A 24,849-nucleotide genomic window follows, 5' to 3' on the forward strand; every position below is an offset into this window, starting at 1 on the left:
AGTTTTTTTTTTTATATTCTTGTGCAATTTATACTTGAAAAGTGAGCTTGGTAAGCCAGATCTAGAAAGTACCAAGTAATCATTTAATCTAAAAATTCACTTCACAGAGGAGTCCTGAACTTGGAGTGACACACCATTTCCACCAACTGCTCTGAGATGCATTGATTAATCATGACATTTGCACAGCTCTGAGAGGCTTAAATATATTTGCACACTCAATACATAGGTATTAAGCTCCTACTATACACCAGTCGCTGTTCTGGTCTTTGTGGAACCAGCAGTGGACAGAGGATATTCCTGAACTAATGGAATTTATATTGAACAAGAATGAAGCATAGCAGGGAAGCGAAAAGGAGAGAAACTATGGGCAACCTCTAGATATTCTAACAATGAAAATCATGTTCCTATTAATGCCCAGAGAAGATTTTCTTCCCACTTATGAAAATGTTTCTAGTTTCTTCCTATCTAACCCAATTTTCACTTCAAATTATAGTGACCAATAGTCTTGGATTTCCTTCTATGAGAAACTGTCACCCTACAAGTCACATGACTTATCCATAAACTGAAGGCTAGCCCTCATAATTATTTAGATTTCCTTCTGTCTTTATGAATCTTTATTAAACAGAGCATCCTGGGTGTTTTGGATATTTTCCCTACTCTGCCAGCCCCACACCTTGCCATGAAGGGTTCTAAGGATGACACTTCAGTTTCTATATCTAAAGGACCTGCTGGCTTGTGTGGTATAGCTTGTGACACAGTGATAATGGTGGAGAGTCAGACAAACTTCCTGAAACAGCAGTCTTCTGGCTTTTCCTCCCTTGTAGATCCATAGAACCAAGATCTGGACAAGACCATCAGTCATGGAACAGGAATAAACAATACTGCTAAACTTGTCAGCTTTCTGATCCCTGCCAGATCATATTTTTAGCCCAGTTCTTAGAAGAGGAAACCTTGCCAAGGCTTTTATTTTTCTTTGTGGTGTTGTACGTACTGTGCTAAGGATAGAATACTGAGATCATATGATTTTAGGACTCAGAAAACCACATGGTAATAAAAGAGGAACCAAACTAAATATAAAAGAATTATGCATAGTTAGATATAGGTATGTGTAGAGATATAAGATGAGAAATAAAATTTGTTTTTGAAAGAGGCTTGGAGGCGAATTATCTGACACCTAACGTAATATGTCAGTTTCTTTAAGTAGTCTGTTGGAGACACTAAATGTAGGTTTTCCACAGTGCCAAGTTTTGCATTCATTTCAGGTGGAGAATTTGTGGTAAGGGTTGTGCCCACAACCCTTTACTTACAGAAAAGAGCTAGTGTGGGCCACAGTGGAATTGATCCATGTGAGCCAGGATTATTCACTCTGGATTAAAGCCTAGCTGGGAGGCAACCCCAGTATTGCCCAGGCAGGTTTATGTGTGAACAAGAGAACAAATTGGCTCAGAGCAGGAATACACATAGTTGGCAAACAATGATAGTTTCATTCTACACGTGGGAGGTAATCATCCTTCAATGGACCTGTGTCTCCTCCTCTTGGACTAAACCCCTCCCTATGCTATAAGGTTCTCTTCCTCTACAAAAGGTTCTCAGACCACTGAAGACCATGAGGACTAATGTTTTGTTAGAACTGAAAGTACAGCTACTTGACTCGTTTATCACTTAATCATGTTCCGTCTTGTAAAGTTATGTTGCATTTTTCTTGCATCCTTATTTAAGTTTTAAGTGTATGTATGCCTTGTCAGGAACTAGATTATGACTTACATTTTTTGAATTTTCATCTTTGGACTTGATACTATATATTGAAGATATTTAACTAGATTTGCTCAAGACTTAGCCTTCCCTGAGACTGTCACAAAAACATTGCAAAAAACTCACTTAACTTTAAACCAAGTTTTAAAGTATGCTGATATATCTTAGCTGCATTGTTTTCACTTTCCAGGGAGCCACAGTACCCTCCAACCTGAGCTTGTATTTAGGCAGCCAAGTGGCTTCAATTTCTTCCCCAGATTATCAATGTGTGTGTCCAAGAAAAAAAATAGGCTCTGGTCACTGATGTCTTAGTTTGAATAAATATTAATCTGTTTATTTTCCCATGAGAATTTTAGCAGTTTCATCCAATTCTTCTAGTGAAATAACAGACTTAGAAAGAGCTTTACATGAACAAGTTGAGTAATGGTGGTAATAGGCCTGAAATGAGGGGAAATCATGCGACGTTAGCAGCAATCTTCTCTAGCAATTCATTTTGCTCAAAGGCTAGAAGCATCAATATCTTCAACTACAAACTCCTGGTAAGAGATTTAGAACCACCCAAACTCAGAGGTAGTTGCTGTCAAGTTGTCAACCAATGCAGGTATTTTCCGAGAAGAATTCCATGTCAGTAGTTGAGATATTTGTTTCCTCTAATTAAGGAAGGCTGGTGGTTGATGGCCTCTCCTCCTGAGCAATGATTGTACTTGGTATAGATATTGAAAAAGAAAAAGTAAACGTTCATGGTCAGTAACCAGCCTGGGAGTCCTAACTCAGTGAAGAAAACATAATGGGGAAGAAAAGCTTTAGTGCAAAATTATGCATTGGCAGCTCTTGAAGCACCTGTCCTCAGGAACCACTCATTCATGAAAGAACCATAAACCCATAAGAAATTGAGTAGGATTTAGCAACAGTATGGTCCAAATTTTAGAAAATTCTAATGTAAACAAATTGCGAATCTTCCAAACGATGTAATGGTACTGATTTGCTAAGTACCTAATTATCATCTTTATTATTATTTATCCCAAGACATAAAATCTTTTAGTTTTGACCACTAACTACAGTGACAATATAAAAAAAATTGTTTCATTTAAATTGATGAACATGTGTATCATTTCCTCTCATGTAGAAAATTTTTAGAATAATCTAACAATTTTAGATATATCCATGGAATAACCTGTTATTGAAATTAATTTTAATCACTTCAGAACTCCTGAAGAGTACAGTGATTTCTGGATCTACTAGTATAGAGAGGTGGGGAGAACATTCCTTCTTGCAGAATGAGGAAAGAAGCCTTCCCATTCCAATAAAATCTTTATAGGCCTTTCTCTATACAAGGATATGACAAAACCATGTCTATAACCCACCAGTCATTTTGCCAAACTCAAGATTGGAAACTTCACCAAGTATTCAGTAAGTGGTGGTGTCCTTCAAGTGTGTGTGGAGGTATCTTGATGTTACCAGAGTAGGTGCACTTGGCATTGGCCCTTGGCTCATCTTCACTTATAATCACTGTAACAACAGATAAAAAAAGATTGAGGCAGAAGTTAGGGCACTGGAAGAAATGGCAACTGACATTGTTCCTTCAGTCAGGAGAAATATTACATATTAGCAGAATTACCACAATTATGCCTCTTAATATCTCTTCCCCCTTTTTTTTAATGCCTGGAAAACATTTAGCAGACTTGCCAAATATAACAGATTTACCACTGGAGAACAGAGTCTTTAGTATTCCAAAACAGAAGATTTTTAAACATTGCTTTTAAAATGACTTCAAATTAGTGTTTTTAAAGGTTGTCATACCAGTTGTTAAAATTTTAAAATTAAAAAGGAATATTTTGTTCGCACATGATAGAAAGCTCATTCTGTATGATTAGATGCAAATTAGCCCTCTAGGCTTTCCTCTTCCACTACCCAAATACAATGTCAGTCTCTCTCTGGCATACCTGCATCATCTTGGGTGGGCTTTTCTGTTCCCTTTGTAACTCCCCCCTCTTCCCAGCACCATATGCCTGACCCCAAAGGGCTTTAAAACAAAAAGTGATGACTCTTTAGTACTACTATTGCTGTGGCAATGTCTATTATAGATATCATGTAGCTTTTGTCCATATTAACTGACCTGATGTAAAAAGATTTGTACTGACTGAAATAATAGATGTGCCCTTACTCCTGAAGCTGCTCAGACCAAGTTGAGTGAGAATGTGGCAGAATGAAGGCATTCAAAATTTTAAACTTTGAAACCTAACAAAATATTATTCCTCTTCTACACAGGCCCAACAAGACCATCACTATGACCGATGGGGACTATGATTATCTGATCAAACTCCTGGCCCTTGGAGATTCGGGGGTGGGGAAGACAACATTTCTTTACCGATACACAGACAATAAATTCAATCCCAAGTTCATCACAACAGTAGGAATAGACTTTCGGGAAAAACGTGTGGTGAGTTCTTACCCATACTGTTAAACTTATTGCTGATCCTCCCAGATGAGCTAAGAATTAAGAAGCTATGTTTATTGCATGTGAGACATGTGTCTTTTATCACATGCAATTTATGACCTGTCACTTTAATTTATAGTACTTTTTTACTTTCTCCACTATAAATAACATTTTGCACAGAAAGACGTTGAGTGACACTATCGCTAATCTCCAAAAGTATACAGAGCAACTAAAATAAATAATGTATGAGTTTATATAGTGTGTTTTCTACACATTCTTAAGGACTCTTTCAAAACTTGAATTATTCAGGATAGGAAAACATTAACTCTTAATCTGAGTTAAGTCCCTCAAAAAGAACAAGTGTTCATTTTTCTACTCTTAAAGACGTCAAAAGAGTGATTGGCAAATAGCTGGAACATGAGTTTTGTAAGTTCTTGCTGCATTTTTATTTATGTGTAGACTCAGCCATCAATCACTGGCTGATTATGAACAGAATGTGAGACCAATCCATGCTATTTTCCGAGATAAGGGAGTTTAAGTGAGAATTGCCACCACTTCCTTCTCTTATGCTAGACGCTAATGACAGGAATAAAGATATTGTGACATGTGAGACGTGTAGCATAGGCACATAAGCCTTGCCAGATTTACTGCCACCCAAGGTATTCTCGATTGCCAAGATGGCTGCAGCTCCCAGTTGATGTCATAGATCTATTCAGTCCTCAAGAATTGAGAGAGAAAAAACAATCCACACAAAGGAAATGATGGTTGAGAAGGTAAATCATGGTTTCTTATAATGTCCTGTGCCTTATCTGAAGTCCATACACTGGAGTGTAGTCTTAGCAAATTTGCTTCCAACCCCTACAGGGTTTTCCTGTGCCTTCTCCCCTCCTGAGTGCCCCCACTGAGCTAGGTAGATGCCCTTGTAGTTTTCCCTTTGAAACATTTCACTAAGCCGTACTTAAGGGAGCTGATGAAATATTAAAATTGTTATGCTTTGCTTAATAAGAAATCAAAAGACCATAATTTAAAGAATTTAAAAATAGCCTTGGAAGAAATGGCTAATAAAGGAAGACTTGAAATATCCTGTGTAAACTTATTGAGAAATTCTGAGCAAATGCCATGGCTAAGTCGTTCTGAAAGTCCAATGCACAGTAAAAGATAGTCAGGTATTTGTAAATCATTTTACTGTTTTAAGAATGCCTTCACATTTGGTATTTCATTTAAATTTGCAGTGACTGTAAAGTAGGGAGAGATTATGGGTCTCAATTTTCAGGTAAGAAGATAAGATTCAGAGAGGTTAAATGAAGAGTTGATTTTTGAACCTAGAACTTGGGTCCTAAATCAACTGCTTGCTGCCTCCATGAGGAAATGACAGAAGGTGTCTAATTTAAGTTTGCAGTATGCCTAAACTGTGTTGAAAATCATACTTGTACTTGACATTTAAAAGTGAGAGTATATGTGATACTTCTGGGAAAAAAAAAACCAGAGCAAATATTTATCCTGCACTATGAACTTTGATTATAGTAATTGAGAAAAAAAACATGTTGAGTGATCCCAGAGAATTTGAATGTTGACAAAAATCCAAAGCAGTATAAACTGATGAAAATCATATCTTTCAGGTTTATAATACACAAGGGCCAAATGGATCATCAGGGAAAGCGTTTAAGGTGCACCTTCAGCTTTGGGACACTGCAGGACAAGAGCGGTAACAGTAAATTACTTTGTTTCTAGCTACAAATAGCGCAGAAGAACTGATTTTATTACTTATTTATTTATTTTTAAGTTATAATTTACTTGTCAATATTATTTTGTATTGGTTTCAGTTATATAGGAAAAAGCTTGACCACATTATATGCACCTCTCCCCCTAGTTTAAAAATAGGCATTTGTATTGAGAAATAAAAAGAAATTGTGTATAGTTAATTAACCATAACCAGCATTGTGAGTTTGGTTCAGATTTCAAAAATTATATTTTCAAAAATCTCTATGAAGTTTCTTGTTATACATTGCCATTGTACTTCATAATAGGGAAGAACGTTTTCTCCAGAATTTAATTGAATTAAGGGGGGGGGCATTTGCACTGTTACAAGGGCTACTCCAAGAGGGACGTGAAGGAAGGGGTGTTTAGATCTTTCTCATCTCTTTACATTCTTCTGCAGAGCCTCTCTGATCTGTGCCATCTGACCAGCTTTATTCTCCAAGATCTTGGACACAGCATTGCCCTCCAGCCAGATTGCCTTTCCACCTTCCCTGATCCTCTCCTTTCACCAGGCCTTGCTCATATCCACCTCCCCTGGGGCCTTTCTGAACCCCCAGCTCAGGGGTCCTCAAACTTTTTTAACAGGGGGCCAGTTCACTGTCCCTCAGACCGTTGGAGGGCCAGACTATAGTTTAAAAAAAAACTATGAGCAAATTCCTATGCACACTGCACATATCTTATTTTGCAGTAAAAAAACAAAACGGGAACAAATACAATATTTGTATTTGCATGTGGCCCGCGAGCCGTAGTTTGAGGACCCCTGCCCCAGCTGAAAGCAGCTGCCTCTTCCTTTTAGATTCCTACAACACCTCCTCTACCCTCCCTTAAGTTAATTAAGTATTTACCTCCTAATGAAGCCAATCTTTTTATTTTTATGTTTGGTCTCTATTTGCTGTTCTTTGATTCACTTGTAGCCTTGTCACCCGAATAGAATTGTCAGATTTATAAGGGCAGAGACTATGCTTGGTTGTTCAGTGTCATCACTGGTACAATGTCCAAGACAAGAGATACTCAGTAGATAAGAATGTTGCTTGCTTACTTGATGGCAGTATATTTCTTTGAGATACAAGATTTCACACATGCTAAAGACCCCAAGCTAGTGAAGCTCTTCAATATTAGAGTAAATAAAAATTGGCAATAGATTGTCAGGATAAGCTATTTAGAAGGCACATACCTCCACATTCCGCATCGTGTGTCTTAGAATGTTTATGCTTGTAAACACTGCAGTGTTTGAAATGCATCCAAATGTTCTCGCCTTCAGTGAGTGTAAGCGCCAGGAGAGGTGCTGGGCCCTCTCAGTTAGCTTTTTTGACTGTGAATTCCATTCACACACATCCTTCAACACTGCTGGTGCTGCTGGAGTCATTCCTCACAAGACTCTCTGCTCATATGTCAGTTTGGTTGTCACAAAGATGTATGTTTTGTAGACCAATTTGATTCCTATTTGAAGAAGTAATATGAGAAAATGTGGTTCCCATATGTCTTCGCACATGATTTGTCAGCCTAGCATGATGGCAGGCTTCTCTCATCTGTCCCCTTAAGACAGCTGCTCCATGAGGGAAACGGGGAAGACTGGGGCAGTCTTGGGAACAATGGGGTATTCATCCCTTGGGAATTTTGCATTCTGTAAATATAAGGTGTAGCGAAACAACAAGATAAAAATGCCTCACACCTCAACCCTGTTCCAGGACACCTGGCAGCATAACCCATATACAATAATGGTTATTGATAAAAGTGATATTATGGAAAGGAGGAAAAAAATAATACCCCCTGTGTAAGCCCAAAGGATACAGGGCACAGCCTTCATTCCCAGTGAGGGAGAACCAGTGATAATGTGACCCTGGCATCTGTGATTTTTTAATGGGTTCTTAGATTTTTCCACCCTGCAGACAGAATGAAGTTGGTGGGTAAAGCAGAAAATGAATTTCCTTCCCTCTGGAATAAGTCCTGGAAAAAGTGGAGGATAACAAGGGTACTGGGGACGAATGGCCCAGGGGATAAGCCAGGTCCAGACTAAGAATATCCTATCCACATTGCTATGGATGCAAAAGTATTTGCCCCAATCAGATCCATGCAATAAGCATGTTTTTAAGCGACTTTGTCATGTGAACAGTGAGAGGGGAATAAGGCAGAGTCTTATCCTCAAATAACACACACACACACACACACACACACACACACTCATGGAGAGAAAAGAGAGCAGGCTGTTGTGGTTGATTTAACCACACTATTGTGGCTGAGTAGCAGACAATGTTATGAGTACAGCTAGTTCCCAAATAGAGGGATCCATTCAATAAAAGTACTATAATCTCTGTGAGTTTTCAGTGACTAGTAGGAACAAAGCCACAAGAAAAAATTGCATACAATTTTTTTGTATTTCATAATCATCATGATTATGTCTTACCAAAAATATCTTAATTAGGAAATTAATAGTCGTTGAAATATCTCTTCTCCATGCTTCAATATTAAAAGTCTTGTTCCTTATTGAAGTCATTTAAATCTTTACTAATTTTATATTTTGCTAGTCTCTTTATTTCCCCCCTCTTAATTTGACATACATTTAATGAGTAAATACTGTATTCAGGGCCATGAAACATAATGCACAGCAAGTTCGAAACACAGCTCCTTTGCTCATGAAGCTTACCATCTAGGGTAGAATTTGGACCAATAATAAACTATTGTAATATAGCCTTAGGGCAGTGATAGGACACAAAGGGTAGTCGGCAGGTGTACCAGAAGGAGCTCATAATCCTGATGTGGTTGTTGGGAAGACTGCATGGGGAGGTGATATTTTCTCTGATATCTATATCTACATCTACATCTACATCTACATCTACATCTACATCTACATCTACATCTACATACTCATACACAATGTATGAGTGAGTCTTTTTCAGGCTAAAGGGGAAGGAGGTGAAGGAAGCATTAAGGAGAGGTTACCCACAGAAAGAACAGCGTGTGTGAAAACCCAGGGGAGAGAGTGAACTTTCTAAGAACTAAAAGAAGATCAGCATGCCTGTGGGTAGTCCAGAGATGAATCTGGCTAGTGAGCCTTGACAGCTTATTAAACAGTTCAGTCATTATCTTAAAAGTAATGCATCATCATGAAAGTGTTTTTATCAGGTGATTTATATAATCAGAGGAAGAAACCAGGGAAGGGACGGGTCCCCCAAAAAACTAGAGACAGGAAGTCTATTGAGAAGGCTGTTGAAGTTATCCAGGTGAAAGATGATGGGTTTGAAATTAGAGTAGTGGCAAGGTGGATGGACATAAAGATGAAGGACAGGAGATATTTGTTGATTGAATACAGGAGGTGAAGGAGAAAGAGAATCACCAACCAGAAGGATGGTGATAACAATGACAGGAAAGGAAATCAGAAAGAAAGGCCAGTTTGGTTTTAGACAAGGGAAGGTGCAGGTTTGCTAGGTTCCTCCAAGTGGAAATATCCAGCAAGTAATTGGTCATACAGTATGAAGGCAGGCGAATTCTAGATCTATAAATGTGGGGTTCAACACATTGGTGATAATTGAGCCAGGAAGTGGATGAGATTACCCAGTGAATGTGTGTAGAGTAAGACAAGGTCAAGACTAGAACTTGAGGAAACCAGAGAATCTACAAATAAGCTAAAATGGGGGACCAAAATTGAGGACATTTAGGATAGGAAGCGATATTCTTCTTAATTTCAAAGTTATGTGCCTTTCTAAAAATGTATTGCCAAATGCACCTTCTCTGGTCCGTATATGTGGACTCTGGTTTCACCTATTCCTGACATTAAAGTGGGCCTCAGCACATGGTCCACTGCACTGAGGATGTTTTGGCGGAGGGGGTCAGAGCAGAGGAGAGACAGTCTTTACACTGCCCAGGACAGCGTTGTGTAGTCTTCAAAATCCTCTAATAGATATGAGTGCTCCCTTTTCTCCCTAACAACTGAGTCTGACCTTCCCTCGGTTCCCTTAATCATTTTCCTCATCCTCCTTTCTTCACTGTCTTCCCTCTTCCTCATGAGACATAGATGCCACTCTTTAACTCCAAAGAGTGCTCACAAGAGTTTTCTCACCAACATTGCTTTTCCCTACAAAAGAACTCTGGATCCAGATGCTAACAAGCTGTGGTTTTCCACATGTAATCATAAGCACTCATTTTCAAGCCAAAGTTTCTGGGCACAGACAAGAATGACTGAAAAGTATAAGTTAAAGTCCCAATATTCTAAAGTGTTCTTAGTTTTATTTGTGGATCACAGGAGGCCCATGAGTCCAAGGGGCTGTGTAAGCATGTGTGTGATTAAATGTTACAAATTCCTTGTGCGTAAGTGCTGTGGAACATAAAGCCAGGATGTGGCCTTCAAAAGAACCTACCAGCAGACATCCTCCTCTGGCCCTTCAGCAGTCTTTCAGGGTCACCTCCCATTCCGTAGGGTAACCCATAATGGACGCCATAGAGATTTCATAGTTGAGAGGGAAACAGTGTTGTTTGTATTGTCACCACTATATGTTCGTGGACTAACTTTCAGAACTACCCACTGTGCTTTCTTGGCAGATTCCGGAGCCTCACCACTGCATTTTTCAGAGATGCCATGGGTTTCTTATTAATGTTTGACCTCACCAGTCAACAGAGCTTCTTAAATGTCAGAAACTGGATGAGTAAGTGGGACCACGTAACCTGTGTTGGTCACTTCGGGACCCAAGAGCTCTACGTATTTGCTTGTTTGCCTCACAAGATGAAAGAATAACCTTGGGAAGTCATGAGTTCAGAGTTTCCGGTGTCACCTTCAAAGTGGTGGCCTTTATGTGCATCCCCCAAGGTGGCGTGGAATTGTATTACTTTGATACTCTTAGAGGAAGTCAATGTGGCTTCAGATCCATCATATGTAAGGTCTTCATTTTTGCACTTGTAAGGCCATTAATTCCACTTGCCCAGCCATCTAAAGGACTTCCTAGAACAAGGGTGGGGAACATCCAGCCCACGGGCCAGGCTGTATAAGGCCCTCAAAATCATTCGGTCTGGGCCTGCCATGGCATCAGGGGTGAGTTAATGAAATGTTTGAGCAAATATAGCAGGCTAAGTTTAAAGTTGATCATTTTGTATGGCCCACGAATGATGTGATAAATATCCAAATGGCCCTCAACAGAAAAAAGTTTCCATGTCTTAGAAATATGTGAGCTTCCACATCTATTACATCTAACCTAGAAAGGACATAGAGAAAAGCAGCTGCTTTTCCTGAGAGGGTACATGGGCACCTAAAATGTGTTCCCATGCACTTGGGTTAAGTAGTGGGTTAATTAACTACAGGGTGGCCAGGAGAGAAGCTGCTGCAGAGGACCAGCCACGTGAAGATGAGGGACCGTGTGCCAGTCAAGCAGCTCACATTGAAATTTTACTTTTTTTTCTTCAAAAAAAAAGTCAATATGAGGAAGCCTTGTATAGAAAAACTACACAATTTTGATCGGCTATGAAGTTAAAAGTCACCTAATCAGTCATTAAAGCCAGATTAATATATGTCAACACTGAAGAATAGTATATTATTTTTATTTTTACTTGATGTGGCACTGAAGATAATATTTTATTTGCTATATCTAATATATAGGTCATTACTACATATTATTTATAACGAATAATATATATAACTGCTTTAAATGTGAGTTCAATAACAGTTGTTACCTTGGGGAAAAATATTTCTTCTCTAAATGAGTAATTATCCTAGGATCTGTCTCTCTTTCCTTTTATTGTTATATTATATTTCCTTATTCAAACTTTGGTGTTATTAGATTCTGAGAAGATAAGGGGATAAGATTATTCGATACATACTTTCAGAGAATGATTTCTTCATCCTTTATCAAGGTGGATGAGCCTCTTCCTTGTTTTAAAATTTTTTCAGAAGGATACTATTGGGATTTAAGACAATTCATTGCTATGTCTAAAACACTTTCATTTCTAACACGCAAATAGTCGATGTTATAGGGTAAGCCTTTGTCTTCTTCCTTGGCAATTGCATGCAGCAGGCCCTATGATAACATTAGAGTAATCCCTCTAACCTCCAAACCATAGGTTGACACATTTCTTATCCTTTCTTCTCTCTCTCCCTCTCCCTCTCCCTCTCCCTCTCCCTCTTCCTCTCCCTCTCCCTCTCCCTCTCCCTCTCCCTCTTCCTCTCCCTTCTCCTCCCCCCACTCTCTCTCTCATTTCCTGGGCGAAAAAAGGACAAAAACCAAGTTTCCTGTCTTACAATTGCTTTTACATGACTTCGTGGTGGTTCAAAAATGTTCTGCTCTCTTAGATCATCACCTAAGCTCTTAAAGGAAAGAACAAATTTGTGTACTTTAAAATCATGTTCTGTTTTCTCCACTTATGTTTGAGGAACAAGTGGTATGAAACAGTATGTCCCTCTTGGAGGGCACGTCCTCAGATGGAGAAGAGCACTGGTAGGTGTTCATACAGGTGCTTCATGCAAATGATGACTGATCTTCACAACATGCAGCTTGTGAGGCAGTGCGTCCATTTTACTTGGCTAATATAATAGAAAAAGCTGGAGATAAACAATTAGGTTAGGAATCTCATATGAGCAGTCATTTGACATTGCTTGTTTGTAACTAGCTTGCCGGTTCCATCTGCTTTCTTTCTAAGGCCAACTGCAAGCAAATGCTTATTGTGAAAATCCAGATATCGTATTAATTGGCAACAAGGCAGACTTACCAGACCAAAGGGAAGTCAATGAGCGGCAAGCCCGGGACCTGGCTGACAAATACAGGTAAGTCAGTCACCTGGCAGTGTCATCCAACCTTGCACACTGCTGCTAAGTAATGGGGCACAAGGTTGATACTAGGAATTACAAAGATCTTCCAGAGGAATGTATGTGATATTTTAAATCAATTACTCATTAATGATAGCAGCTAACATTTACTGCATACTTATTAGGTACTAGCAACTGTTCCTAGATTTTAATTTATTTAACCCCTCATAACCATATGGAGCAGGCCTAGAGTTATCCCACTTTATTTATGAAAAATAGGCTTAGAGAGATTAATAACTGAGGGGAGGCCACATCGCTAAGCTGGTAAGCAGCAGAGCTGACTTGAACCCAGGCAGTCTGAGATCAGAACTCATGTTCTTCAACACGATCTTCTACTAGTGCCTCTCGATTGATAGCTGCAAACCTCTAAAGGTGATACCTGTGTGGACATAATATTGCAGCCTTTATTCTCAATGAACTTAAATGGCAAATGAAAAATTTTAAGACACCCCATGCAGTTATAACTTGACTTCCAAATCAGTCGTTGTCATGATTTTTTTTTAAAATTTAAAGCAGTTTCATCACACCTGCCATTCTTTTTGGATTGTCCTTAAGAACATTAAAACTGTACAGGTATTCTTTGATTCCGAGTAAGTATAGACCAGTGATGGCGAACCTTTTGAGCTCGGCGTGTCAGCATTTTGAAAAACCCTAACTTAACTCTGGTGCCGTGTCACATAGAGAGATTTTTTGATATTTGCAACCATAGTAAAACAAAGACATATTTTTGACATTTAATTTATATATTTAAATGCCATTTAACAAAGAAAAATCAACCAAAAAAATGAGTTCGCTTGTCACCTCTGACACACGTGTCATAGGTTTGCCATCACTGGTATAGACTGTAGTCACAGGAATATTCTACTCAGTGGCAGTGTAATTTCTAAATCAGATTTATAGATAATTGATTAGAAGGGAAGTAACATTGATCACTAGTTTACCATTTTTTACCCTCTTAAACTTTAAAGAATAGTTATAGTGCCTTAACTTCAAGTTCCTGAGTACCTCCTGTATCCGCTTTCTTGCCCATAGTACTGGTTATATTCACACTAATGAGCAGCTCACCAGTTGTTACTCCCTGAGTAAGAACAGGGATGCTTTCCAACTCAGCCAGCAAAACCCTGAATATTGTGCAATCTCTGTCAGCCATATTTTCATATGTGTGACTCATTTGTACATCTTGTTGCCTCGTTTCTGATTTCTTCCTCTCGAAAATATTTCTCATCTCTTCCATGCTAGCATACCATATTTTGAAACAAGTGCAGCGACTGGCCAAGACGTGGAGAAAGCTGTGGAAACTCTTCTGGACTTAATAATGAAGCGAATGGAACAGTGTGTAGAGAAGACACAAGTCCCCGACTCTGTCAATGGTGGAAACTCTGGGAAGCTCGATGGGGAGAAACCAGCAGAGAAGAAATGCACCTGCTAGACCTCACACAGGAACTCATCATCCAGATCCCACCCAGATATTACTTCCCCAAACAGCGACAGACCACACAACTGTTGGGTAGACCATGCATAATGGCACATCTTTCTTTTTCTGCCAGAAAATGTATTTTAAGAAACCAAAATAGTCAGCAGTATTCTAAAGAATTAACCAGTTGTTTCTGAGGCCCCTTCAAACAAGATCAAAGATTTCTAACGTGATCTCACCATCATGGATGCCCAGGTGTTTTTTTGTTGTTGTTGTTTTTTTTTTTATATAGAAGACAAGTGTGTAAGGGAGTACACAGATGAAATGGCAGTGAGTTGTAAATGAGAACAAAAATTACCCTGTCACAGTGGAGAAAGGGATGGGCTACCAAAGGGAGAACATAGAAAGTTGATTTTTAAAAAAAGATTGGGTTTACTTCACATGTAGAATCTGATTATTACTTTTAGGTTTGCATTGGGGAAACATAGTTAAAAATGGATACACAATAAAGAATTCTAAATGGATCATTAACAATGACATTACTCTGTACACCCAATACGCTGTATTAGAATGACTTAATTAGTGGTGAGGTTATGAGAGGATGAATGTCAGACTTCTGCTAAAATGTAGGAGTGTGTGTAATAATGCCATTTTTATATTATTAATAAATGGCAGATAGACAAGAACAAGATTGTGGATGACAATGTACAAGAGAAATGCCCTGGGAGAAAAATGAAACTATGGGAACATGGCATTAGACAAATGAAATTAAATGTATCTGTTACAGATGTCTGGAAGAGTCACTTAGCCAACTTTCACTCAAGCCAATGAGAAGTTGACATTATCAGCTGGGATTAAGAGATGATCCAGAGGTTTCCATTTCAAACAAAATTTTAGAAATAGGTTCAGTGTTTGGCTTCACGTTTCATTTTTCTTAGCAAATGGTGATAAATAGTCACAAGCACAAATTAAAGATTGCTGTTTATTTGAAAAAAATCTCTTTTTAAAAATGCAGTCAACAAAAATGATTTCACCTTAATTTCTTTTAGATAAATATGCTGGTGATGTGAAACAGAAAGTGACTATTTATTGTGGGTTTCTTTTCAATTTATAAAATCCCGGAAACTCTAAATCGATTTTTCCCCTCTCTGACCCATACTCTGGCTTTGAATCAATTGTGAAAATACAGGTGTGTCACTTTGTAGACCAACAATTTCAGAATAATCATGGATCCATTTTATGGTCACTCTGAATTTCCATGTCACTAATCACATAAGAATTGATGATAGCTCATGCCATGTTACAATGTATTTAGCACTTGTTTTTATTTTGCTTAAGGCAAAATGCCCATAGTTGACCTATATTTGGGGGTTGGGCAGGAATGGAACTGTATCATATATCACCAAAAATTGGTTAATCACGTTATTTTTTTCCACAAGAAGCTGCCTTTTCTTTCTAAAGATGATCTCAAAAGTATTTTTCATTTGCCTATTCTTATAATTATCACTTCCTATTAAACCATTATTTAAATATTTCAGTGAATTTTATCAATAACAAAGGCATTACACTTTACGTTTTCTTCTTTTACTATGAGTATATGATTTTTCTTCAGAATGGTTCCTCTTACTATAAAATCTTGCCAATTAAACTTCATTTTTCCAATTTGGTGCATACTTACTTTGTTAAGTTTCAGACACTGGAAACCCTAAACCCAGCTCCCCCCACCCCTTAACCTATGCCTACCAACATCTATCTGGTATCAAATCCGTTTTAGGAACTCAGATCTGAGGGAATGTCTACTTATAGTGTTCTTAGTGTGGACTAGACCCAGAAATGTGCCCTGAATCAAAGTGATCTGGAACCTTTGATGGGCTAGCGCCTGGTGGAGTTCTGGGTGTCTGCTGCCCAGTTCCTCTGACTTCAGCACAAAGCCAGCTTCTGAGACAGATCACACTCGGGTATTCCCGCCAATGGTATTTTTCTCCGTGATGTTCTTCATGACCTCAGTACCTGTGCCCTGAGGATAGAAAGCTATTGGCTAACATGGAAGATGCTTCTTTTGGAAGAAAGTGAGCAGAAACAATGTAGCTATTGTTTTAGCAAAATTTGGTGAACTTTTGAGGTCATTATGTCAATGTCTTATTTGGATCCAAATTGTGATATCCCCTGCATTTCCATAATAGGGAATGTTTAGCCTTTATAAAAATCCTAAAAGTATCCTATTTTGGATATGTCTTTTTGTTTCTTTTGATTTTCCAGTTACATGATTGACTTACTTATGCCAAATTTCTGTCATTGTCAGCTATTTAACAAGCATTTATTCAGGGTCTATTTTAAGACTGTCATTTGATAGTTGCAGCGTGAAGCCGAGGGTGATGATGCCCATAATTATAGAACTACGCCTGTAAAAATAACAATTATTGGGTAATAATCTCAAGTACGACAAAACTCAAGACAAGAAAATTACTTTGTAGTGGTATTCTACTTATAAAAACTTGATCTAAGAAATATTTTCTGTCAAGTTTGACATCTGACCCCAAATTCTATGTCAACGTTAATAGAAATTCCTTCTCTTATTATTTCCCAATTAATTAGTCTGTATTATTTATTTTACAACCTCAAATTAATTTGGGGCCCTGAAGTAGTGTATAGACCCCTTTAAAGGATTGCATAGCCCCTTTAACTCACAACAATATATATGTTTAGCCAAGATGAGCCCTGTAACTAATTATCTCCCAAATGCTCTAGTCAGCCAAATTGTATTTTGGAAAAATCTTTGAAGTGTACATGACATTCCTTTCTGGTATAGAAACCACTTCTGGAGTGTTCGCTCTATTTCAATGTTTACATCGCTCTAACACAGTGCCTCGGATACTTCTGTGACCACATTTGTCTCCAACCTATAGCTCACTTCCTGTAATGGCATTATAGGAAGGCCTCACAGAGACATGAACACAGCTTACGGTCTTTGATGTCTTTGGCAAAGGGTTCAAGGACGTCATTGGGATCAGAGACCATTACCACCGCCTCCTGGTCTCCTAGCTCACTTCTCATGGAGTGAGCATTACTTGAGACTCTTAACTGAATAGGTACAAGGTTACCTTTCTGTGTAAAAAGAGAAAACTCCTTTGAGAAATGTATCAAAAATAGTTGAGAGAACACAATATTTGTCTTGGTGTGACGAGGGTGGCAGGTCAGGAATCGGCGGAGAAAATATTAAGTGCTGGGAGTTGAGCTTGCAGGTCTCTACATAAGAGTTTTAAAATTCTTTCCAACTCACACTCTAGCCAGTTTGCCACCATTTCCATAGTATCAGCTATCACACTGCACACAATTCAACGCCAGCATTTTCTAAAGTAAACCTTTTACCTGTTGTTTTTAACCAGATGGGTCATTTTTTTTGTATCAGGGGGTGTCTTTCTTATGCTTCTAGTGTCAGTTACCCTCTGCCAATCAGGTTGGATGAACTGGGCAAGAGTTTTAATCAGCCCTTGTAAGAGACAGAAGCTTGAGCCTAGAGAAGGACATGACTATATTAAAAAGTAATAATAGCCAAATATTTTTAAACTGTAAATTGAGTCAACAAATTTGATGAAACGTATATATTTTCGCCAATAGAGTGAGCACAGCAGGTAGAGAACTATGTAAATATGTGTGATAGAGAGAGTGTACAACTAGGTAGAGTGTATAACCTGGAGACTTGTGTCTATGAAACAAGATTGTTTGCTGCCCATATCTCTGTTCACCTGAATAAAAAGGGGAGGGGGCACATGCTTTCCTCATTGTGTATCACACTCACCCATTTGAAGGAAAATCCTCATCCATAAAGAATTTAGGAGTTTAAAACTCAAACTTTAAAGAAATGATATTGAAATTTCTGTCTCCTAAGATAGTGAATAATTCTTTAAAAGGACGTTCTGAGAGCTGATGTTAACCAAAGTGATTTTAAAAGTTTACTTTCATCCTCTACTACCTAGCTTTAAGAGATGTCTAGAATGTTTAAGTATTTTAGGGAAAGCTTTATCATTTTTTAAGGATGCTAAGATGCTGTCTATATTTGAAAACATTGTCTAAAAGTTCACCAAAAGCTATGGTTTTTTTTCTTGATGATTTTTTGAGCAATATGATATAAACTTATTTCTGGGGAGAGTGCTGAGCTCCTACCAGGGACAGTCGATATAGAATATTATCTGAGATGAGTGTTGTCTCAATGCTTTATAAATCCATGAAAATACTTGTCTCACAAAGTAGAATGGATAAAAATTATTGCTAGATATATAGGGAATGTTATAAACTTATTTTCTTAGAACGCTTGGGTGAAGACCCACTCATGATGACATTGTTGAGCAAGCACTATAGAGAGAGATAAGAATTAAAAAGTTGTCTACGTAGAGTCCTTAGATCTGGCAGAACATGGAGAAGTTCATACTTAAAAGGTTGATTTTTAGGTAGGAAAAAAAAGAGTACAGAAAGAGTTTTTGTAAGTAGATATGTGGGAAATATTTATTCATCCTTTCTATCTAACAAGTAGAGGAGTCTATCCTTAGAACTAAGCTAATAAAAATATTTAAGCTAAAAAATATTTCATCATTAACATCAAACTTTTGGAAACTTGGGAACATTTTATTTCTCTGAACCTCATAAACTGGAGTAGCATCACATATATGATGCTAGGCAATCTCCCCCCACCTGTGGTGCGGGGCGTGGGGGGGGCGTGCGGAGAGGGGCAGAGGGAGATTTCCTATCATCATCTATAGAGAGGAGAGAAAACAGTGACAAACTAGTGGGATTCTTTTAAAGGGTGTCATCTTTTAAAGAAAAAAAAATACAAATGAATCATCTTTGGAATGAGTCATTTCAATGTTTTCAGGTTCTTTTCTTTCCCACAAATTGTGGAAGTCATGACTTATATCCCTCAGCTGACTTAGTCTTTAAGGGTCTTTAGGAAATTGTGTAGGAGCTGGTATATCTGTCCTTAACCTAATGGGTCCCTTATTTAACCAGTGGCTGTTGTCTTTATATCTGTTGGCCCATCAAAATAGTGTCCCTACTGATATGTAGTAACATATGCTTATCCTTAATCTTTTATTCTCCAGGTTATTTTTTTCAAATGCTCATTGAGAGGAAGCCTTGTCCAGAAAGAACAAGTTGGGGACACATGTCTGTTATTAAGTATCTTAGTGGTTTCTCCTCATGTGGGACTTATAAACCCTGCGTATCTCACAGGGTTCATTTCGGGCTCCATGGAGAACATATAGAAGTTGGCTTGTAAGGTTTATGCCATTTCATAAACAGACACTATTATCACAAACTAAGAACTAATAAAAATCACAATCATAATTTAAAACCGGAGACACAACTAATTTTAGTAGATATATTGGAAATTACCAATGGGTAGTCAACTTGAGGTCATTGTATTTGATTGAAAATGTTTAATATATCTCAAGTTACTGAAAAAAAAGAGTTCTATTTCATTTTGTATGTTACTTGCATTTCTTTCACAGAGTCCAATTATATTCCAGATAGTATATTACAACTTAGTCAACAACCTCCTTGTACAAATAGGGCTTTTGTTTCCAGAGCCTTGTAAAAGATACTCTCTCTGAAATTATTTAAGAAATTATTTAAGTTTCCCTGCTTAATGTGTCAAAAGTAGACAGTGTTCTGACATCACACTGATGCACTTCATGTATCCCAATGGTCTACCGTTAAGTGATAGCGTCCTCATTTTTAGGCCAAGCACGTTGGGTTGTTTTTGTCTGTCAGCTACACACATCTCTGTTTTGACTAGTGCTATGAATGTAACTTAAAACTTTTAAGTATAGTGTGTTTTTTTCTATATGCTCCTGAGTAGACTGTGGTGCCTGACAGACCCCGTTAGGTCATTATTTTGTTGTACCAAAGTTCTAGTGACTTCAGAAATCATTGCATCCACTGATTTTGTGGTGTCTGGGTTTGAATACTATGGCTGAGAACTGTATTCAGTGATTATTACCTGCACACTTTCCAAATAAAAAGGAATTTTTATCAATTATTTTGTGTAGTGAAAGCAGCCTTTTTTTCTGTGCTGAAGGTCAACATGTCATGGGTCGGGGAGCATTACATGGGTATTAGCATGAAACTTGCATCACATTAAATGGCATCCACCTGAAATTAATACAATGTTATGTCAATTATGCATCCATTAAAAAGGAAAGGTATCCCTTAGGATGCAGTCAGTGATTTTATCTCTCTCTCTAAACTTTCTCATTTATTATTTATTTAAAGACTGGGTTTTGCAAGGGAAATTTTCTAATAACTTTAAATGATGCATTTATAAAATTAGCACTTACCATGTTGAAGTATTCTATAGTACACAGCATTTCCACATGTTATAACCTACTTCTTCCCCATAGCAGAATGCTAAGGCAGGCGGTGGTATCTCCCTTAGTCACAGACTGGTGAAAGGACCATTGTTCAAGGAAAATTCTAGACCACAACCATGCAGTTTCCTTAAATGTTCATTTACAAAGGCTGCCCCAAGCTCTCAACCGGGCATGTGCCCTGACTTGAACCTTGACCTCCTGGTTGATAGGTCAACACTCAACCACTGAGCCATAAGCTGGGCTGTTTGTTTGTTTTTTAAAGTGACATAGTTTGCTAAATACCTAAGAAGGACTTCTTTTTGTTGGTATTGTTAATCCTCACCCAAGGACATTTTTTCCCCAATTGATTTTTTAGAGAGAGTGGAAAGGAGGGAAGGATGGAGAGAGAAGGGGGCGGGGGAGAGAAACATCCATGTGAGAGAGACATGTTGATTGGTTGCCTCCCGCACGTGCCAGGCATGTGTGCCCCCGACTGGCAGGAGGATCAAACTGCAACCAGTTATGTGCCCTGCCTGGGAATCCAACAGGCAACCTTTTGGTGCACAGGACAATGCTCAACCAACTGAGCCACTCTGACGGGGAAGGATATATTATTTTAAAATTGTTTACACCCTGGCTGGGATGCTAAGTGGTAGAGCATTGGATGGAGCACCAATGGGTAAGAGGAACCTACGTGGTCTCTGAGTGAAGTCTCCTACTGCACAGTTATGTACCATTTCAAGGGTGACAGTACTTTGATGGATTTATAAATACATCACTTCACCTAACTTGTTCAGACCTTTAAATATTTCATAGATGACAGGGATAATTTCACATTCCACATTGAAAGGCTTTGAGCATCTTTCCTGAGTAAATGTTTCGAGTTACACACTAGTGAGGATGATCAAAAGGCTTCAAGCCGTTCACCCTTTAGGGTGACTAAGGTCTTCCATTATTCCTTTAGTCGAAGAGCATTCTGCTTTCCTGGCTGTCAGTATGTCCGCATTTCTACAGGTTAGAATTTGGTTTTACTTAGAACAATCAAGGCTCCACCTGTAATGAATGCATGTACCGACATTTAAGCACACTTTCACAAGAGCACTGGACATATAATTCTAATTCGTGCATTCAGATTCCTCCTGGCTGCAGATCACAGCCATGTTCCTTTCAACTCATAATACAGGCATTTTTATGGAGGTCTGAGCCAACAGCACTGTGTACCAGTCCCTACACGCCCCCAATATTTTACTTAGAAAATATAATGAATATTGAAAGGGAAATTAGCCAGGAAGGCAGTCACAAAGTGCATTCCTTTGTACTTAAGTGTGTGCTGCCTTCAGCAACCAATTTTCAATCCGAGCTGAAAAACCCTGGTTCCCTAAGGTGTGGTGAGGTAGCCATGTTTCTCAATTTGGGAGGGGTGTGTGTGTTGGAGAATCAGCTGAAAAGAATCTTCTCCTGCCCATAACTCAGTTGAGAATAATGAACTTATATCATAGTAAGATATATTTTATTATCCAAAAGTCAACTTTAAAATATAACATTTATTCATACACATATACACACTTCCTTCTACTTACATAAATAAAAACCACTATCAAAGGTTCAAGTTGACAACCTTAAACCATTCTCTTCAGTAAAAAATCTGCAAGAAAAGATAGGTTTTTAAAAACTTGAAAGCAGAATTTATCTTCCATCGTGGGAAAGCTCCTGGTTTCTTCACCCATTAAGTAAGCTTTGAAGAAAGAGTTCTTTCCCTCGAATATATGTTTGTTTGATTTTCTGGAATGTCATCCTCCTGCAAAACTATTGATGTATAATGGATTCCATTAAATACTGGCATTGGGCCATTTTTACATGCAAGTTTAGATTCTGTTTCAAAGAATACGTAAGACGCACGGAATGATCGTTCTCATTCAGATCTTCAGCCAGCCAGCTCATTTCCGTAGCCTAACCAACATCAAGTAGGGGGTAGAGTCTTCAGGCTTCAAGTCACTGTAGAAAAGACCACACAGTCATCAAGATCAAGCACATTAAACTGCAAGGATGTAAATGCTGTACCACCGCCATTACCATCTCCATTGTCCTATACCACCGCATCACAACTAATTGCTTTAAGAGATGGCGGTTAATTGATGGATTGTAATTCCCCATGAGACACAGGAGAATCACGTTGTGGAAGCATTAAACTTACTCAAATCCATGTAGTTGTACTAGAACAAAAGTGAGGAAGTGTGGGGGTGGGGGGGTCGGGAGAGTTAGAGGCTGTGTCTGCCACTTCACGCAGTGAAGATACTCACTAGAGTGACCTGGAGATGGGAAACACATCAGTGCTCCCTCAGGATGTTTTAATTCTGTGCGTTTCTCAAAGCTTGACCTGCTCTCCTCAATGTGTGTGTGTGTGTGTGTGTGTGTGTGTGTGTGTGTATGTTTTGTTTTTGTTGTCGTTGTCTAATGACCTCTAATCTCCACATCTACTGGTGTTCAACCCAAGAAACATCTATATGTTCTAATGCTCAAGGGAAAAACAAAGCAAAGCAAAACAAAACAAAACACAAACTTGTTTAGGGTACTTACTGAGAGGTGGCATGGAAATATATTTTATGGGTGATTTAAGATATTTGCCTAGATTAATTTTTAAATGTACCTTTTTTTTAGTTAAGGGCTACTTTTATACTCCAATCTCTCTCTAGAGTTGTCAGCCCACTGTATGTTGGTGAATCCAGACTTACCAAACCATACTACTGCTCACATTCTCAAAGGAGCCCATTAACCAAATTTCATTTTGCAAACATGAGACCTACTGTTGAGATAGGGTATGTGATGAAATGGCTGTAACTGATAAGGGCTACACGGATTATCACGGAGATAGTAAGACCAACCCCCAATGAATTTATGGCTGAGAACCCCCAGAAAACCAGCTCGATCCAATGTGGAGACTAATTTCACTTTTCAGTAATCCCTAGCTTCATTATATGCTCATTGTAACACATGAGCATTCCAAATCATACACCTGGCTGCCATGATTGGGAACAGAAAGCCAATATAAGAACACAATATGGACCATGGGGACCTTCCAAGAAGTCTCCATCCTGAATATTCCTCTCCCTTATTGAATGTTCTATCCTCAGATTAAATGGTCCTCAATAAAGGAAGCAAATCCCACTAGGGCAGCCCTACTCTGCCTATGGAGTAGCCTTCACTCTCACTGCTTCACTACGAAACTTTCACTTTGAACTATATTCTGGCTCAAATTTGAATTTGTTCCTACATGAGGCCAAGAGCTCACAGTGGGTCCCAGACCCTCGGGTCCCCGGACCCCTGGAATGCCTGCATCGCCATCATATCATTCACACTGCAATTTCTATCAAAAAATCATAAAACAAAGGCCATATTCAGTCCAGTTTCCCTATTTCAATTAGGAACTATTCCCATGTGCCCTTTCCCAAGTCATAGGAAGAAAATAAATCTTTAAAACTAAAAGGCCTTTCACTCTAAATTAACTGCAGCTGCTGTAGGATTGCCCGTAGAAGCCATTGTCTCCAACACATCCCCTCTGTTCCTGCAGCTTTCCCCACTGGGATCTCGGCACTCATTACTGCAGTGGTTACGGTAAGGAGACAACCACTTCCTGGCTGGCTCCATTCCTTCCAGGGTCAAAACAGTGGATGTTGGCCACCATGCCTCACCACCCCAAGGGGAATGGTATCTGGTGGATGGAAAGGGACCACATACTAAACCTAACAACTTCAGGGGGGACCTAGATGGCAGGCCTTGCAAACTCAGAGACCTAAAGTAGCCACATAGGGTTGTCTGAAATTAAAACTTCCTAACTAAAAGCAAGTCAGGGTGGTCAGTCATGTCTTAGGCCAGTATCTTCCTTGACAAAGGTCAGTCTTTACCTTAACTGGGTCTGTCTATTGTCCTTTTGCAGCTGCAATAACAAACCCTTGGAATGTCAGGGTAATCCCCCTTTTCCAGCCCCCTCAGGGCACAATCTCCCACCAGAGTGAGAGACCATGTAGCCCCCTCATTGGTATCTTGTTCTCCCACATACCAGCTGTATGTGCTCTAAATGTTAATTAACTATCCTGTACCCACCAACGTAAAAGGATTTGTCTTTCTGTTTTATTCTTTATCTAATCTCCAAGATTTCCCCGCTTTGCTTTCTCCCACCTCTCTAATCTACCACCAATGGATTTCATGTAACCCCCCCTTAAATCTCCACCTTTGACTCTAATATATAAAATAAGCTGCAAAACTGCCATTCTCCAGAGCATTTGCCCAATCCATTGAGATTTTGCTTTCTGGCAATTGTCATCAGGTTGGCTCAAATAAACTCATAAAAATTCTCTAC

General features: G+C 38.7%; 2 protein-coding genes across 21 annotated transcripts in view; one reads left to right on the forward strand and one right to left on the reverse strand.

Moving 5' to 3' along the window:
* Positions 1–20,182, forward strand: part of RAB27B (RAB27B, member RAS oncogene family) — a 59,583-nt gene extending 39,401 nt beyond the window's left edge. For 5 of the 20 annotated variants that reach the window (XM_006087095.3, XM_014454367.2, XM_023752603.1 and 2 more), the window contains 5 exons: positions 4,021–4,192; positions 5,809–5,894; positions 10,484–10,587; positions 12,569–12,692; positions 13,974–20,182. In XM_006087095.3, the coding sequence (XP_006087157.1) occupies positions 4,040–4,192; positions 5,809–5,894; positions 10,484–10,587; positions 12,569–12,692; positions 13,974–14,163 (657 nt within the window). In that variant the 5' untranslated portion in view covers positions 4,021–4,039 and the 3' untranslated portion in view covers positions 14,164–20,182. Of the gene's footprint in view, positions 1–2,108; positions 2,292–4,020; positions 4,193–5,808; positions 5,895–6,347; positions 6,430–10,483; positions 10,593–12,568; positions 12,693–13,973 lie in introns of those variants that run through there. The other 15 variants (XR_002828856.1, XR_002828860.1, XR_002828858.1 and 12 more) reach the window with 10 other exon arrangements.
* Positions 20,183–21,916: 1,734 nt separating this feature from the next.
* CCDC68 (coiled-coil domain containing 68) overlaps positions 21,917–24,849 on the reverse strand; it is a 27,883-nt gene continuing 24,950 nt past the window's right edge. The window contains exon 10 of the mRNA XM_023752606.1: positions 21,917–22,487. Coding sequence (XP_023608374.1) covers positions 22,430–22,487 — 58 coding nt within the window. The 3' untranslated portion in view covers positions 21,917–22,429. The remainder of the gene's footprint in view (positions 22,488–24,849) is intronic.

This window comes from Myotis lucifugus, unplaced genomic scaffold (genome assembly GCF_000147115.1).
Source record: "Myotis lucifugus unplaced genomic scaffold, Myoluc2.0 scaffold_36, whole genome shotgun sequence".
Taxonomy (NCBI): domain Eukaryota; kingdom Metazoa; phylum Chordata; class Mammalia; order Chiroptera; family Vespertilionidae; genus Myotis; species Myotis lucifugus.